Source organism: Balaenoptera acutorostrata, chromosome 2, assembly GCF_949987535.1.
Source record: "Balaenoptera acutorostrata chromosome 2, mBalAcu1.1, whole genome shotgun sequence".
NCBI lineage: Eukaryota > Metazoa > Chordata > Mammalia > Artiodactyla > Balaenopteridae > Balaenoptera > Balaenoptera acutorostrata.
In genome coordinates this window covers 15,779,592-15,797,653 of record NC_080065.1, presented here as the reverse complement: position 1 = coordinate 15,797,653, position 18,062 = coordinate 15,779,592, and the positions used below count along the sequence as shown (strand labels likewise).

Here is an 18,062-nt window from a genome sequence, read left to right as displayed (position 1 = left end):
CCCGCCCGGCCCGGCCCCTTCCCCAGCCTGCCGCCCGCCTCCTGGCCGCCGGCGGTGTCCGCGCCTCCGCACCCGCCCCTGATTTCCTCTGCACCGCGGCGGTGGCGGCGGCGGCGGCGGCGGCGGCGGCGGCGGCGCCTCCTCGTGCGCGCGGTTATTTATTTCCGGGCCCCAGAGCGCTTATAATGGAGCCGCTGTCAGCGGAACCTTCTGCCGCCGCCGCCGCCGCCGCCGTCCCTCCTCTTTTTTTTCCCGACAGATCTTTGTTGTGTGGGAGGGCAGCAGGGATGGACTTGAGCTTGCGGATCTCCTGCTAGAGCAGCCGCGCTTGGAGAGGGCGCCGCAGCCGCGACGAGGAGCCGCCGCCGCCGCCCCGAGACCCCGCCGGTCCCGGCCTCCGTCCGCCCGCGCCCCCGCCCGGCCTTCTCGGCCCGCGCCTCCCGGCAGAGTCTCCTCCCGGCGGCAGATGTGTGTGGGGTCCGCCCACGGCGGGGACTATGGTGAAATTCCCGGCGCTCACGCACTACTGGCCCCTGATTCGGTTCCTGGTGCCCCTGGGCATCACCAACATAGCCATCGACTTCGGGGAGCAGGTAAGCCCCGGCCGCGCCCCGCACCCTGCGCCCTGCTCCCTCTGCCGTGGCCTTAGACGCCCGTGCGGCAGGGGATGGGGACAGAGGAGAGTCACCTGCTCCGAGTCTCTTTTTATCCTGGAACATTTGGTTGGGTTGACAGCTTGTCAAAGATGATTTTCCAGCATTCCATTCCCCCCTCCCCCCAGTTCTTGCGCAGACTTCTCCAGCTGTCCCTGGAAAACGTTAAAAGACCGGAGGGTTTGGAGCTTCACCTACAGAAGGATTTTTAGTGCACAGAAGGAGTATTATGTAATTTGTGATTATGTAAACCTCTGGTTTGTAAGTAAAATGTAGTTTCTAATAGCTTGAGTGCTGGGGTTGTATCTATCCCGAGTTTGTGGTGATGGTGATCATGGGGAGAATTTTGTATTAGAATGTGTCCAAGTTGATTTCCCAGGTACTTCTATTTGTTTTTGTTTTTTTTTTAAGCTCATGTATGGATTAGAGGCGTCCCATATGTGTCCTGATAAGCCGACCATTGGCCATCTCTAGTTTGGGTTTTTCTTTCTTTCTTTCTTTCCGTCTTGCACCACTAAAGATGGGGAGCACATTTTGTTTGTTGCCTTCTCATCCTTGTTTCTTCTTCATGTTTTCCCCCATTTCTCTCCATGTGGCGTCATTGCAAATCGAGCGCTGCAGCCTCTCCAGCAGCGGGGCACTGGTACTCCGCACTTTGCCTGTGCGGCCCGTTTCCGCAGGCCTGCGGCGGGGTGCAGTTGCATTTTTTTTTTTTTTTGCAGTTGCATTTTTAAGGCCAGGAAGAGGATTGGGGGCAAGAGGATTGGGGGGAAGAGGATTGGGGGGAAGAGGGCAGCAGCCTGTCACCTTGATGGGCAGGTGTCGGAACTGGCCCCGGCATGTGATTGAGCAGCTCCTGACGTTGTAGCACTCTATTTCCTTTCCTTTAAGTCAAGAGACCTCAAAGGATGTTTCTATAGAAAAGGCACCTATCTTGATGCACCTTTAGTTTTAAAAAACCAAACAGTTTTTCGGAAGGGGGTTCATTTTGACTCCTCCTTTTGATGAATATCTGCTTGCATTTGTCTCTCTGTGCTCAGAACTTTTGATTGATTTCAACTGTTTAGCTCCCGAATACTTAGCCCACCTTGTAAGCTACTTTTTAGTTCGAATTTTATTGCTGACAAGTGTTCGCAATGTATTGCAGCATAGCCTCTGGAGACCTTTGTCTAGCTAGTAAGCCAATTTATTTGTTTTGATGAAATATTATATCTTTTCTGTTGCCACTTTGCTCTGCCAGCACCTCCTCAGGGTCCCCCAAGGGCTCCTCTGATGCTCTACCTTCCCACCCCCCCAAAAAAAATCTCCCCTTCTTGCATAACTAACTGGTGACTTTGGGCATTTCCTCTAATCTTTGGAAAGGTTTTTAGGCCTGAATTTATTACACTGCACATTTTAGATGAGTCAAGCGCTGTGTATTTGCCTCAACCTTTTACTGTTTTAAAGCTTATCTAATTGGAGCTGCCCCAAAGGTTGTCAGAAAGCCCAGGCTGCTCACCTGATCGCTTCTCCCTGAACTGTAGCAGCTGTGTGTATGTGTGTGTGTGTGTGTGTGTGTGTGTGTGTATTATGTAGGGATAACTGGAAGAAATGAGTATTCTTTGCCATAATTAAATGGCCTGAAACATACCACAGTATTGCCTCACATTTGCCTTGATTTAATGCAAGGTGATATAACTAAGGGTTTGATTTGAGTGTAAAGAAAGGGGTCTCCCTGAGGTCACAAAAGGGAAGCTAGACATAAAAGACTACACAGGTGGTCTATCCTAGTGGGTCTAATAATTCACACTCATCCTTGAGACGTTGCTAACTTCCTTGTCATAGGTGACATAAGCAAAGTGCTGGAAGAGTTGTCTTGTTGCACCGAAGCAAGTTTTATCAGTAAGTGTCCTTTGAGGTCCTTATCCCTTAAGCACCAGTGTATTTATGAGGTTACAGGCTGCCTGGTGGTAGAGATATTTTATCAGAGTTAAGGGTGGGGGGATGGAGGGAAGAAATTGATATGTTTCCAAAACCTTGCTTTGCCTTCCAGTATCAGATGATAATTTTGCAAAATGGGGCAGGGTGCAAAGAACAGAACTTACCTTTTCTTACTGTTAAACTGGAGGGACAGAATTGCAATGTGAGCTAAAGAGTGACATGGTCATAGGTGGGTCATGAATGAAAGAACATTTTACCCCAACTGCTTTGAGGCACAATAAAGAGGAGGAACAGTGAACCTATTTTATGCAAATACGGGTCTACGGTAGACTTCGGAAAGTATGCAGCTCTTGACGTGGAGTCTTGTCACGTTCTATGGACAGATGGACACATGTAGGTTTCTACTGTGCTTCTTTCAGAGTGGGCAGGTGTATATTATACCTTGCTATGAGTGAACAATGATTCACATTTCAGTAATTTACTAATTCTAAAGTAGGTTAGGTGACATGGGAGGCCAAAGGTCAAAACAGTCCCTGGTTCACGGGTGTTCGAGATGATGAAGAAACCCAAAATTAAAAAGTAAAATAGCTCATTAGCTTTTAAGTCTCTAACTTGTCAAGAACAGAAGGATACTGAAATCATTGTAAATGTTCCCTAGATGAGGTTTTTTTTTTTTTTTAATGATAATAAACATCTCAGTTTGTGGTTTCTGTCGGAAATGTGGACAGAACCTTTAAAATGAAAACCCAGCTATAGGCAAGATCCCACTAAAATTTGAATAAGCAGCACATGTGACTGTGTGAAGGAATTACACATTATCTCAGAGCTATTAGTGCCGCGTGTGGGGCTGCTGTGAAGAAGCCTGTAACAGCCTGTCCAGGGCCTGCTGATGTTTTCCATGAATGTTATCCATTATGTAGAGCTTTCCCTGTAATGTTATAGGCCAGTCGGGGAAGAAACCCAAATATTATGGAATATTTACTCTAATGAAATCTATCATCCCATTTTTCAATTTTGATGGTGGCAGTAATTTGGGGGTGGAGGCAAGTGTTGAATTCTACACTGAAAAAAAAAAAAAGCTGTATGGAATAAAATGACCTGCTTTTTAATATTAAGCATAGGCACCATGGAAGAAATGAGAGTACACCCTTATTGCAGAAACTAAAACAATGTTTGTAGAACCCTTTAGGTGTGTAGAACACTTGATGATAATTGCAGTAGATGTGGAATTAGCATTTTATTTCTATTTTTACAGATTGAGAAGCAAAAGTATTCATTGCTTCCATTCATCGAGCACTTAGTAGGTGCTTATAACATCTCAGCACATGTTTATATATGAGGAAAGAATAAGAGGCCTAGGCACGTTAAGGCCCTTGTCCAAGTTCACACAGGCAGTGCAGGCCAGAGCCCGGGCTCCAGCCATATCCTCCTGGCCCTTAGCCCCTCTGCTCTCTGCTTGCACACTGAGAGCCACTCCCAGGAGTTCTTAGACATTTAGAAGTAAGTTCTGGCTTTTCGGAGTTCCAGCCTTGGCTTAAATGTAATCTTAGCTGTCATAGTTTGAATTTTGAAGACTCAACAGATGTAAGCCAATCATAACGAGGCTTCTCAGAAAAGGGAGATTGTGACCAAGAGGGTCATGTTAGAAGGGCCAAATTATCCAGATAATTAATTAAATCAATGCTGTATCTTATTTTGACAAGGTTGGCATAGCCTTTGGTTAAAAGAGAGGAAAAAAGATAAGAAACAACTGATACTTCACAAAATTATTTAGAAATCGCTTAGTCTTCATCATTAGAGCAATATAGATTGCTAAAGAAAGATGGAAGATACGAAGATACATTGAAGAAATACAATGTATTTCTTCAGAGGGGTCTGCAAATGTCCATTTGATTTCGCCATATTAAGAAGACTGTGATTTCTGTTTAAAATTAAACTTGGTACAAAGTCCCTGAATTCCTTAAAAGCCAAGTTCACCAAATTATGTAGAATAAATCAGTGATTTTTTTTTTTTTTTTGGAAGGTACCTAATGACACTTAAAAATGGTAAGGACAGCTCTTGTGAAGACTTGAAAGAGAAAAAGTTGAAGTTGTTCTCACTTTAGAAGAAATGTGTTCTGCTCAGTGCCAGGCAGGCTACTCTTTGACACTCACGAGATTACCTGCGTTCTTTCAGGTAACCTTGAGTGAATCACTGAATTTGGTTGGGTCCAATATAATAGATCAAAGACTCAAGGGTTTTATCTGTGAACGAAGAGTTTTGCATATGGATTGTTGATTACTAGAGTAAGTTGTATAATAGGAATGTTTCATGTTTCCCCAGCCCTCCTTTCTAACTTAAGAAACCTAGAGTTAGGCTTCCACAGTATAAGAGGGTTTCAAATTACTAACATCACAAAATGGGGGAAAAAAAAAAAAAAGAGAGAGAGAGAGAAGCCCAGGAAAAGTAGCTTAATAAATGTTCTCATCTACTAAGTAAAGAAATGCCCCCCACCTCACCCCCCTTTAAAAAAAGGTCTCCAGGAGGTACAGGAATTTTTTTTTTAAGTGAATGTTGTGCATGGCTCTGGCCACTACTGGGCAGGGACTCGTCATCCAACGTCACTAAGTGATGGAAGAGATCTCCCCAGGCAGAGCTTGCCCTAAGTAATAACAAAAGTGTCCATTGTATGTTCCACTTTCCAAAGTACTTACAGACAGAAAAGTAAATCCCAGGTTAAGTTTCTAAGTAACTGTCGGTGAGAGACTTTTTTCTCCTCCAATCTATTCTATATTAATGGACTAAATCTCAAAACAACATTTATTTTTTCCAATTATTAAAGTAACATATAACATTTAAAGTTTGGTTACATATTAAAAAATGGAGGAAAAAAGTAAAAATACCTCTAATTCGACTCTGAAGAAAAAAAACCCTTTAACGTTTTGGGTATCTCCTGCCAATTTTTTTTTTTTTTTTTACATAGTTGAGGATATACATATGTGTGTGTACATATATATATATACATATTTTTTAATATATATATATATTTCACAGAACACAGAGGCATTTTTCCCATATCACTTAAAAGTATTTAACTGTGATTTTAAATAGCAGTATGATATGTGATTACATGAACATCCAGTAATTTCCTTTGCTGTATATTCCCCTGTTGTTTAAATGCTGAGGTTTTTTGTTTGTTTTTTCCAACATAAAGTTTCAGTGAGCATCTCTGTGTAATAAGTAGATAATGTGTTTTCTCTGACTGCCTTGGGCTTTATGCCTAGCATAATTTGATGCCTGTTTCAGCTTCTCATTCATACATAGAAAATGAGGTCACTGGCAGTCCGTATTTAGTCAAGGACACCGTGACCTCCTTAGTCTAATTGATACTCACTTCTCCACTGTGTTTCCCAGTTTTCTTTAGATGTACATCTGTGTTTAAAGTACCTCTCTTTCACTGCACTTAGGTAAGTAGATTATTTCTAGAGCCACAAAGGTATAATTCTGTGGTTTGTTTCTTTACTCATTTATTTATTGAGGTGGTTTGATGACCAGCCTAACTACTACTTTGTCAGAATACGTCTTCCCAGCATCTCCTTCAAAAGATAATCAAATACTTCTTACGTCAAGACAATATCTAAATCTCTTTCTAGTTATACATCTGATTCTTTAAAAGCAGTTTTAAAAGTGTACGAAGTAATATCGTTTATAGCATCATCTCACTTTTTTGATGTGACAAGCCCAGTTTTATATTAGTGGCCAGTAATTGGTTTCCATGTCTTTTTGCTCTGAAATAAATAAATCTCTTTAAACTTACACCAGAGTGAATTGGGTCATATGTACATTTTAAAAATTAAATCCAGTGTTTTTTTTAACACCTATGACTTTATTAGTTGATGTGGCAATGTCATAGAAGTATAGAAAACCCTGTTTTATTGCAGAATTATCTAGATATGAGCTACCTCTGTGAGTGCATTTTCTTGATAACTGAAGCTTATCCTTTTTATTTTTTAAAGTTTTATTTTTTTGATGCAGACCAATTTTAAAGTCTTTATTGAATTTGTTACAGTATTGCTCCTGTTTTATGTTTGGGTTTTTTGTCTGCGAGGCATATGGTATCTTAGCTCCCCGACCAGGGATTGAACCCACACCCCCTGCACTGGAAGGCGAAGTCTTTTTTTTTTTTTTTTTTTTAACATCTTTATTGGAGTATAATTGCTTTACAGTGGTGTGTTAGTTTCTGCTGTATAACAAAGTGAATCAGTTATACATATACATATGTTCCCATATCTCTTCCCTCTTGCATCTCCCTCCCTCCCACCCTCCCTATCCCACCCCTCTAGGTGGTCACAGAGCACCGAGCTGATCTCCCTGTGCTATGCGACTACTTCCCACTAGCTATCTATTTTACGTTTGGTAGTGTATATATGTCCATGCCACTCTCTCACTTTGTCACATCTTACCCTTCCCCCTCCCCATATCCTCAAGTCCATTCTCTAGTAGGTCTGTGTCTTTATTCCCGTCTTGCCACTAGATTCTTCATGACCTTTTTTTTTTTTTCCTTATATTCTATATATATGTGTTAGCATACTGTATTTGTTTTTCTCTTTCTGACTTACTTCACTCTGTATGACAGACTCTAACTCCATCCACCTCACTACAAATAACTCAATTTCGTTTCTTTTTATGGCTGCGTAATATTCCATTGTACATATGTGCCACATCTTCTTTATCCATTCATCCGATGATGGACACTTACATTGCTTCCATGTCCTGACTATTGTAAATAGAGCTGCAATGAACATTTTGGTACATGACTCTTTTTGAATTATGGTTTTCTCAGGGTTTATGCCTAGTAGTGGGATTGCTGGGTCGTATGGTAGTGCTATTTTTAGTTTTTTAAGGAACCTCCATACTGTTCTCCATAGTGGCTGTATCAATTTACATTGCCACCAACAGTGCAGGAGGGTTCCCTTTTCTCCACACCCTCTCCAGCATTTATTGTTTCTAGATTTTTTGATGATGGCCATTCTGACCTGGAAGGCGAAGTCTTAACCACTGGACCGCCAGGGAAGTCCCTGAAGCTCATCCTTTAAAATGCAAATCACTGGTTTTCTTTTTCTTTTTGTAGTACAAGAAATCTATATTGCACCTTTCTCTACCATATTAAATAAATACTATATGCAAAACTCAATGAACATTTTTTTGGTGGCTTGTGAATGTTGTGCTGGCAATCAGCTGACAGGATATCCACTGACAGGTGATACTCAAAATACTTAACAAAGAGTTTGGCACCGACCGACAAAATAAAAATAATAATTAATAAAAATAGCTAATACAGGTTGAATACTTGCTTTTTAATTTTCTGCTTTGGATCTGCTCTGTGCCCCAGAAACTAAAATCCATTAGAAATCCATGAAAAAATGAAGAATAAATAATTTTGGAGGTCTCCCTTGCGAAAAAAGGGTATACACTTTGTTACACTAGCTCTCCTACCCTGCCCTATTTTCGTTTCTGTTCTAGAGAGATTCTAGAGTCAATGTCAGGTAAGTGACCTTTGCATAAGGGAAGTGTTGCCAGATTTGACACAGGCCCTGCTCTCAAATCAGGTCCTATTTGAGAAAACATACATGAAGCACTTTTGCAGTCAGAGCATCACAGAGCGAGATGCCTGATTGCACACTGCAGTTTGTGATAACGTACGGCAGGGTACTCAGTACTTGCAGTAGCGCGGTGAGTCTGTGGTCGTGGCGATGAACAGTAAACCACATAGAGGCAGTTCTTATCTGGAGGTTGTCACCCCTGCCTCATTCTCTGTAAATTCTCCTGTCCCCAAAGTGGATACCACCCATCTGCAAAGATGAGAATAGAGTCACAGGATAGGGAAATTAGCAGACTTCATATCAAGCCGTACAAACCCCAGGTTTGTTTCTGTTTTGTTTTAATTTTGCTGTTTCTGTGGTTTGGGGATCATTCAGCGGCTATACCAGAAACCGAGTACCGCTCACGATGCTGAGAACCAATGAGCTTAAAATGACCAAGACTACAGTTATCTCAGTCAAGTGAAGACTCATGCGTCACAGCTTTCTGGTTCTATACGGCTGCTTCTCCATGCCAAAAATGTTTTCCAAGTCCGCCTTGGGAAGGGAAAGAACTTAGTTATTTGTCAGGGCAAAGGTGGTATTTATTCTCCTTGATAATGAGTTATCAGAAAACAGCCTGGACAGCTGGTCCAGGAATGCCACGTGGTCCCAAGGGACAGATGGACCAGCTTCATTTCTTGTGGGAAGAGTACATTTTGGTCCAAGTTAGCTCACAGGCCCTAGCTGGCTTTTACATTTTTGATGGGGTTTTGATATCACAAGATCAGCGAGGCTTTCCATGAGTGTGACACCCAGCGCTGTTACAGGGTTGCCTCTCTGTAGATGGGTTTGTCAGTGTGAATGGGCAGTCCTCTTACTAACGTGGGTCCACATCTCTGTCCCCAGCCTCAGGGCGGGGGGAGGGGCTGTGTGTACGGCTCCTTCTTCTCCAGCACAAGGAGGCGAGAGGCACCTCCAAGCCCACGTTCCCAGTGCACTTCCTGTGCCTCGTCTGGGCTCATCCCACCCGGATGGGGACTGCGGCTGGCCGTGGGGACCTGTGACTTCAGGCTGGGAGGAAGTTAAAAGCAAAAGCGGGACTCCCTGGATAAGAACTTCCAAGGGTGACTAGAAAGGTAAGGTCAAGGCTCCTCAGGACATTCAGTTGGAATGAAATGGCTGAAAAGCTGAATGTTTTTAAAAGCAGATTAACGAGACTTTCTAGGGAGAAAGCTGAGGCAAGAATGAGAGAGGGCACAAGTTGGCTTTGTGGCTGTAATCTTCCCAGGATGTGAGAACTAAAAGTAGCTTATTTTGTGAGAGACACAGAAAGGATTAGTTTGGGTCAGGAAGCTTTCCGGGTTGTGGTCCAGCAAGAGCATTTACATGGGGAAAGCTGGTCACCTCCTGGTTGTTTCTTAACGAAATAATAATGAGTCCACATCAATAAGCTTGTCAAAATCCCTGCTCAGTTTTTTTAGAAATATAACATTAAGTCTAGGGAAATTTTTGAGTCCCGGACTGTCGTTTTTTCACGTGCCAATTGGCTTAGGTGTGGCTGTGTTGTGTTTTCCGAGCTGTCTTTAAGATGATAGAAGTAGATACGCTCCATAAACAGCCCCGAGATCTGTTGGCCACCGGGTCATGCATTTCAATACAGGGGAATGGTAGTGTGGAGAATCTAAAATAGCAGATTACAAACAAGAAAAACAAATTGTCTGAGTGCTCTAAATGGTTTGGCAGGAAAGTTACCGCGCTGGGACACAGCGGTCTCCCACGACGTGTGGCCTAAACTTGACATTTTATAAAGACAGACAGCGCAGAGCAGAGTAACAAGTAACCACGCTTCATAAGAAAGAGGTAACTTTCACCTCTTCATGATCCTAGCCAAGACCAGCGCAGAAGCGACTGGAAAGACCCTTGCCACCAGCCCGACCCAAAATAGGAAGTCAAGGGTCTCTTCTCTGCTCCAGACTCACATTCAACTGTGGTTTTTTCTTGGGGTGGGTTATGGTTCTCACCCCCTCCCTTTTCCGATGCAGCGTTGCATCACCTAGAGCCCCACCTGAGGTCAGGGCGTACCTCCCCTACTCCCACGCTAAGGCTCACACATTTATGTGCCAACACCACCTAGGCCTCACACCTATTGGGCTGCTTACCAAACCTGGGCAGTTCCCTGACACTGTTGGTAGTTAGTCCAAGTGTTTACCAGTCTTCCCCGGATGAACCAGGGTTTCAGCAGCGAGGAGAAAGGAGCTTGGACTGAGTTCCGAAGATCCACTAAGGGCCTTAAGCAGTCGGTGGCAGCGGGCATCAGTAACTGAGCTGCAGAGCCACTTTTGTTTTCCTAAAATTCTTATTTACTCTAATTTCTTTCAGGCTTAATATGTCTTCTGTCAGGGGAGGAGGCTGGCGAACCTGTGTTTCTTTCCTTTTTAAAAATCACAGTATCGTTCACCTACAGCGAGGTACACAGATCTTACACGAACAGGTCCATGAGTTCTGACAAATGACAGATGCACACCGTATGCCCACGACCTAGAGATATTGCTATTTATTATTTTAGTGCATGTCCTTCTCATCTCTTTTCTATCCATGTATTTTCAAACAAAATTGTAACCTCTTTCCACTTTATATCACAGGCAGTTTCCCTTGATTTTAAGTATTCATCTCAAATATGATTAATGGCATTCTTTCACAGGGATACACCGTAATTTACTTAACAATACTCTGTAGCTAGACGTTCAGTTTTTCCTGTTTCATTCTATTACAAATAGTGCTCTGAAGCATTTTTGTTCAGAGATCTTTGCTTCTGATTATTTCTTTGGATTAACACTAGAAATACTTGTGCACATGCGCACCTTTTCACGCCTCCCACTGTGTGCGACACCACATGGCTGTAGAAAGTTGTCCCAGGTTCCCCTGCAGGCGCCTGTTGCATGTGGCCCCGGCCCCCAGTGGACATTCCCAGCCAGGATGCCATTTTCCCGTCCAGTGAGTTCTGCCCCCGGAAACTGTGTTCTAGTTCTTTCAAAGCCACATGGTACTGAACTCCTTCAAAGGATTTCTTTCATTAAAAGCATTTTTTTAAATGCTGAGAGATCAGTTCAGTTTTTCATCATGTAATACTTTTAAAGTCTTTCAGGACTTTCATTCTTTTCAGTAAGCACATTTTGGACCAAATACGTACTGCACTTGGGATTAGGCAGAAGCACAGGGAGGAAAAGGAGTGAGTGGGTTTTACTCATACATCTGGGAAGATATCTGTCCCTGCAGGTTTCATGGCAGAGAAAAGTGCTTTTTTGGATGAGTTCAGTGATGCTTAAGAAGTTTGCATCCCCAAACTTCCTGGGTGAACTTGTGGGAGAGGAGGAAAAAATTAACCAACCTTCCAAGGTGCCAGGTCCTGCCTGAGGCTCCTGGCATGTACGGTGGGCTGGTCACCTTCCCCACTTTAAAGATGAACAGATTGAATAGCTGTGCCGGGTCGTTCAGTCTCTGCAGAGCAGCCAGTCTTCTCTGACCAATAGTTCACGCTTAGGGTCTCAGAGGAGAGTATTTGGAGTTGACTGTTCTAGGGAAATGCGGAGCTAGTGATATTTAGGGGAAATAGAACAGAAAGTGTTCTTCTCTCTTTTCTACCACCCTGCCCCCGGGTTCTTCAGTTTAAACTGGTCTTCTTGCTATTTAGAGCCCGCCTTGGAGATAAGCAGCAGAGCAAACAGAGAGGGGAAATAGTTCATGCTTATTGAGAGAGGCCCTGAGTCCCTGTGGCTTCTCTGTCGTTTTTAGCAGTGCTGCAAGCTGACTACAGCATGGTTGAGAGAAAGAATGTCCACTCCTGATAGGCCCCCCTGGACTTGACCTCCTCCATCCCTGCACCCACTGGCTCTATGACCTTGAGCAGAGAACTTGACTTCTGGGGGCTTCAGCTTTCCCAGCTGTTAAACAGGTATAAAGGGTTTCTGTACCTTCTTTTGGAAGTGCAGACCACACAGAGACTAGACACAAAAGAGCTTTGAAAAGTCTGAAGAGCTGCCCCTATGTAAAGCGGTATTACTAAGACTTTGAGCCAGGCATGCTGCCGCTACACCTGTTTATTGTCACCCGTCCTTGACTAGAGCCGACTGTTCTTGCTCTGTATTGAATCCATGACTCGCATTAAGGGGACTTGCTAAACTAGAGCCAGCTGGCTTAGGGGCAAGCAGGGGCGGAAGCATGCTGGAGGACAGATGCTGGAAACACTTGGATTTTACATGTGTGTCAGCAATACTTTCGCTGGGTTTTGTTTTTTTTTTTTCCTACTTTGGGGAAAAGATGTTTAAGGCTGGATTTGCTCAGTAGTGGGGTTTTTGTTGTTGTTGTTGTTTTTGATTGGTTGGTTTTAGTTGAATTACTAGGATTTAGGTAACATGCACTTTTTGAAATGATAGGTTAAATTTCATTTTCTCTTAATCATAGGCTGCTGTTTGACACAGATTTTGGGGAGGGTAGCTACATGTACCACTGGCCCCTTCTCTAATCTAGACATATAAATGGGACCAAGCCTTTTTCAAATTTGTTGACAATTATGGCAGTGACACACCAAGGTGTTTGAAACAAATTATGGGGTCTGCTTAATGAGCTGAAAGTTGTAACCCTCTTTCTCAGGTGCTTACTATACTGTTTTGGAGTGTTTTCCCTATTAAATGGAGAATAGTTTCACTATTAATGGAGAATATGGAATGCAGGGGGCAAGAGTGTCTTCATGAATGTGTTCATTCAACAGATGCTTCTTGAACACCTACGGTGTGGCAGGTCCAGTGCTAGTCACTAAAGACGGAATAGGGAAAAGGACTGACTTTTAGCTGTGCAGCAATTAATCAAGAAGGTCAAACAGACAGGCAGGCACCTACCAAAGAATGTGATCAGCTCTGAGATAGGGGAAGAATAGGGTGTTTATCCCAGGATCCTATAACCCATCCTAACGGTCAGGGAAGCTTTGGTTCCAGCTGAGACCTGAGATCTAAAGAGAGTGGCCGTATCTGCTATTCTGGAAAGCAAGAGAGTCCCAGGTGGAAAATGGCAGATGCTTACTGTGAGTGGGACAGTACCCCGTCAGTCAGGGTAAGGGGTTTGGCCTTGATCATTAGGCCACTGGGGAATGTTGAAGGGTTCTCAGTGGGGGTGCGATGTGCTTGGATTTGCATATTCGAAAGATAACTTTGGTTTCGGTGTGGCTAATGAATTAGAGGGAGGTGAGAGCAGAGGTGGGGAAACCGATTAAGAGGCTCTTGTGGCCACCACCGGGCGAGCTGCAGGAGGCCTGGAGTAGGGCTGGGGGCGGGGAGGGAGCCCTAAAAGAGAAAAGCTATCTAGAATCAAATGGACTTGGCCACCGGGAGAGGAGGAAGCTGACCATGATGCTACCCAACTTTAAAAGAGCTGGTGCAGGGAATGAGTTCCATTTCAGTCATGGTAATTCGTTAATAGATCTAGTGAGATGCCTTACATTGCTTGCCTGAGCGAGAATACAAATTATGCATAACCGTGGGAACAACAAGAAGTACTTAGTATCTGGATAGCACTGCTGCTCTGTTTCTGTCTCTCTTCTTCCCCTCCTCCCCAAGGGGCCACTGCATTACATTATCCGTAATGGGAGCTCTTTGCATTTTCACCTAAATGCAAATACTATGAATATTCATTTTTTCCTTCACGCTTTAAAAATGCTTTATTATAATACAGTCAGTTCTCAGCCATTTGCTGTAATGAAACAGTGATTGGAAAATTCAAAATACTTAGGAATATTTGGCATTGGACTACATTAGGACTCTGGGGGAAGCAAGTTTATCCTCATCATCTTTGTGCTGTGCTTAGGATGATATTACAGTTAGACCAGGGCTTGGTGACAGCAGAGATGTCATCTGGAATTAAACTTGCTGAGGCTCCTTGGTTTTGCTACCTCTCTCTGTATATTAAATGTTTACTGTGTAAACAGCAGGGAGTGGACCAACCTTAGAGGGATTCTTTTTATGGCTTTATGTTTGTGTGTTTGTATTTTGGTGTTGTCTACAGCTTACAGCCTGGTTGCAATTCATAAAAGTCATTCAGAATACATTTTGCTGTAGAAATAATATTATAAATTGTGGTTAGGTTTCCAGGCCACTTGACCAAAGTTACATTACCCCTAATGTTATTAAAATATTATCTATTTGCAATGAGGAGTAGTAGAAAACAATGCTGTTAGAATAGCAGTCATTGGAAAAAGCAGTAATGTTGAAAAATATCATTTGTCCTAATTACCTGTATGAACAGTTGGCTTAATAACAATTTAGGGGAGGTGCTGGCACGTGGGAGGGGAGGAGGTCAGTGCCACGGGCCTTTGAAACTGGGTGAATTTAAAATCAAAATGTCTTCTCTATCCACGTGCCTCATTGGCTGTGATTGTGGTCATTTGAGAACTCAAAAATGGGAGTGTCCAACAGTCCTAGGAGGATGACTTGACAAGACTTGGAGGAGAGATGGGTGGATGTGAAGCAGAACCCCCGGGGTGGAATTAACAGGTGGGACTGGGCAGATTCTCCTGGGTGGACGGTGGGAGACGGAAGAACAGGGGAACCTGGGGCTGGACGTCCTGCAGGCTGCTGTGGGACCCGCGCTTCCCGCTGGCTTCCGGGACCCAGGACAGCCGGGGAGGCGGGGGTGGTGATAGCGATAAGAGGAAGGTCACGTGCCTTTAGCCATTTCCATGGGAAACCATTGCCTGTAAGCTGATGTCATCTAAGGTCTGTAGTAGTGAGCTGTCCCCTGCTAGTGCGACATGGAAGGCAGTTTTGAATGTTTTCACATGCAAAATAACTCTGATTTCTTTATGGCTAGAGAAATACTTGTTCTGTTGTTCACAATTAGTAGCTACCTGGGCGTTAAAATTCATGCTCCCCGCCCTGTAATTTATTGTGACCTAATCATGTCTTACATGCCTAGCTAATTTCCAAGGGGCCTGCCACTTCTGTATCATGTTTCCTTTTCCCTGATTAGTCCATAAGTGGCATTCAAATTCTAATTTTAAATGTATTATCGCTAAGTTTTCTAGTGTTATTGCTAAGTTTTCTAGTGAGAACAAAATTTTAAAACATCTACCTGTATCTATTGATGTAGGCTTACCTGTGCCCTCATTCCATTGATATCTTGATACCCTCTTGAAAAATAGTCAAAATGCAGCATTTAATACTAAGAAACCAATAAGCTACTAGGAAGCTCAGAACTGAGGTGAAAATTTGTGGAAATGAAAATATTTTCTGTAATTGGACCATATCCATATTGTAAAAGGAACACCTTTAAATAAATAAATATATATATTTGTACATTTCTTTCTTTTTTTAAGAATCGGCCAGTATTAATACAAATACCTTAAATTAAGTGGGTGGAAAACAAACATTTAACCCAGTTTTTTCTTTTACGTTCAGCAGAAGTGGACAGTCTTTTTTCAGGAGGCTGTAACTGAGAAAGGGCTGGTGTGCCCCGAGGCTCAGAAAGCCAAAGTCTGAGAGCAGGTGTCTGCAACAAAGTAAGGGTTTATTGCAGGGCCATAGGCAATCGAGTGGGAGATAAGCCTCAGATCCACTCCTATTTGGTCTTTGAGTTGGTGGGGGGCAGTGTTTAAAGGGGAAGAACAAAGAAGCTGGGGTTAATCATCCTCTTGTGACCTTTCTTGACATTTCTTCATCATAGTTTCAAGGGGTCAGGATGTCCCCAGTGTGCATTCTCTGGCGAGGTGGTCCATGGCTTGCGGGTCTGTTAGCTCATCTTGCCCTGGAGGAACAACCTGAGTCTGTACATTAATGATTATTTGTATAATAGCAATTATAGTACATTAACGATGTTAACAACAGCAATTTTAGTCCTCTGACTCTGGTTGATTAGTGTTCAGTTAGCAGAGAATTGAGGTCGGAGGGGACAAGAAAGGGATTGAGGTCAGAGGGGACAAGAAAGGAAATAGGGCTTCCGTGGTGGCGCAGTGGTTGAGAATCCGCCTGCCCATGCAGGGGACACGGGTTCGAGCCCTGGTCTGGGAAGATCTCACATGCCGCGGAGCAACTGGGCCCGTGAGCCACCATTACTGAGCCTGCGCGTCTGGAGCCTGTACTCCGCAACAAGAGAGGCCGCGATAGTGAGAGGCCCGCGCACCGCGATGAAGAGTGGCCCCCGCTTGCCGCAACTAGAGAAAGCCCTCGCGCAGAAACGAAGACCCAACACAGCCAGAAATAAATAAATAAATAATTTAAAAAAAAAAAAAAAAGGAAATAAAGTTTTGGATAGAGAGATTAATCATAAACTCAGCAAGGGAACTCAGTCGTAGGGGGACTCAGTTTTAACGCAACAAAATAAACATCGCCCTTTGCTTTGCCTGGTGCACAGCTCACATTTGTAGAGTACTTCACAGTTTGTAAAATATATTCTCACCGAATATATTGAGAGGCCGTGATCTGTGCTCCGATCAGAGGACCACAGTCGGAGGACGGCCTTCCTTCCCTGTGTGTCTCCCTGACCTAAGCCTCCTCCCCGTTCTATGTGAGGGTCTGCTCTGTCCTCAGAAGAGGATGGGGGTACTTCCCTTTCCGCACTGAAGCGGGGGTCACAGCACAGACCTAGCAGTTCAGAGTCACGTGCAGGCTCCACCTGGGTCCTCCTGGAATTCCATCCTCATATTTATTCATGGCTCTCTTCCTTCAATATCATAGCCTGTGGCTCTGCTTGCCCCAAACCACCGGATGTTTTCCCCCACCCCGCCACCTTCCCTCCTCTGAATCTGAGGGCCTTGTGTTCCTTCTCCTTATTTATGCTACAGAATATTACTTTCTTCAAATCTAATCATCAGGTGAAAAAAAAAAAAAACATTCCATGTGGGCTCTCATTGGCTGTGCCTTCTGGCCGACTTTTTCAGTTTCCTTGCTTTTCAGCACCTTTTCATAAATCAGGTGTCTTTTTTTTTTTTGATTTTTTTTTTTTTTTTTCCCCTTCCAGGCATTCATTCATTTCAGATTGGTTTCCACGGGTTTCTGCCTTGCTGAGTTTCTTGCTTTTTCACGGAAGCCGGCTCCAGAGAGGCAGAGTGGCCTTCGTTCCACCCTTCCTGGAGACGCCAGGCTACTGCCCCGTGTGCCTCATCCCCCTGTCTTCACAGCCCACAGCGTCTCCATAGTTACCCATCTGTCTCCCCATCTCCCTAGGAAACGCCCCCCTTCCCAGGGCAGGGCTGGTGTGTGACGTCACCTACTGTGCCTGCCTTCCGGCTCCCCTTCTTACAGCACTGGGTACAGATGGAACCTTAGAAGGGCTTGAGTGAAATCACTGGGTGAAGTGACCCCGTGCCTGAAAATATAAGCCACATGACAAATGTGATTTGCTCAGGGTTAGCGTGTACGTCCCCCATCTTCTATCAGCTGAAGCACATCTGTCCCTCTAAATGGAGGGACAGCAATCTGAGTCCACTCGATGTCTTCCTAAGCACAGTACCCCGAGCTTGCTTCGCTGTGGGTGTGCGGCTGGAAGGGGACAGCGCATCAAGGTGACCTCCCTCCCCCCGCAACCAGGAAGCAGCTTGCCTCCAATGCTGAATCTGGAGAGATTACTAGCGGCACAGACTTGATATTCGGGTTTGTCAGCCGGTCATAATGTAGACACTAGTGAGACTGCCTACCTTGAAGACCAGTTATTCTTGTGTTTGGGTGAGAAATCATTTTCTGGTGAAAAAAAGCCATGCAAAACGATGCCTTTGTGGGAGGTGATTTCACTCAAGGGGAAAGAGTCAGGGTGATTTGCGACCACTGAGGTGCTCCCTGATGTGGAGATGGTCTTAACCCTGCAGGGTACATCCCAGGGAGGTGGAGGAGGGTGCCGGGGAGACCCCTGTCCACTCCCAGCCCTCAGTCCTGAGAGCCCACAAAG

General features: G+C 44.2%; 1 protein-coding gene across 2 annotated transcripts in view; it reads left to right on the top strand.

The window, feature by feature from the left end:
• The first annotated feature begins 219 nt into the window (after positions 1-219).
• ANKH (ANKH inorganic pyrophosphate transport regulator) overlaps positions 220-18,062 on the top strand; it is a 152,327-nt gene continuing 134,484 nt past the window's right edge. The window contains exon 1 of one of the 2 annotated variants that reach the window (XM_007188252.2): positions 220-593. In XM_007188252.2, coding sequence (XP_007188314.1) covers positions 498-593 — 96 coding nt within the window. In that variant the 5' untranslated portion in view covers positions 220-497. The remainder of the gene's footprint in view (positions 594-18,062) is intronic. The other variant, XM_007188251.2, reaches the window with a different exon arrangement.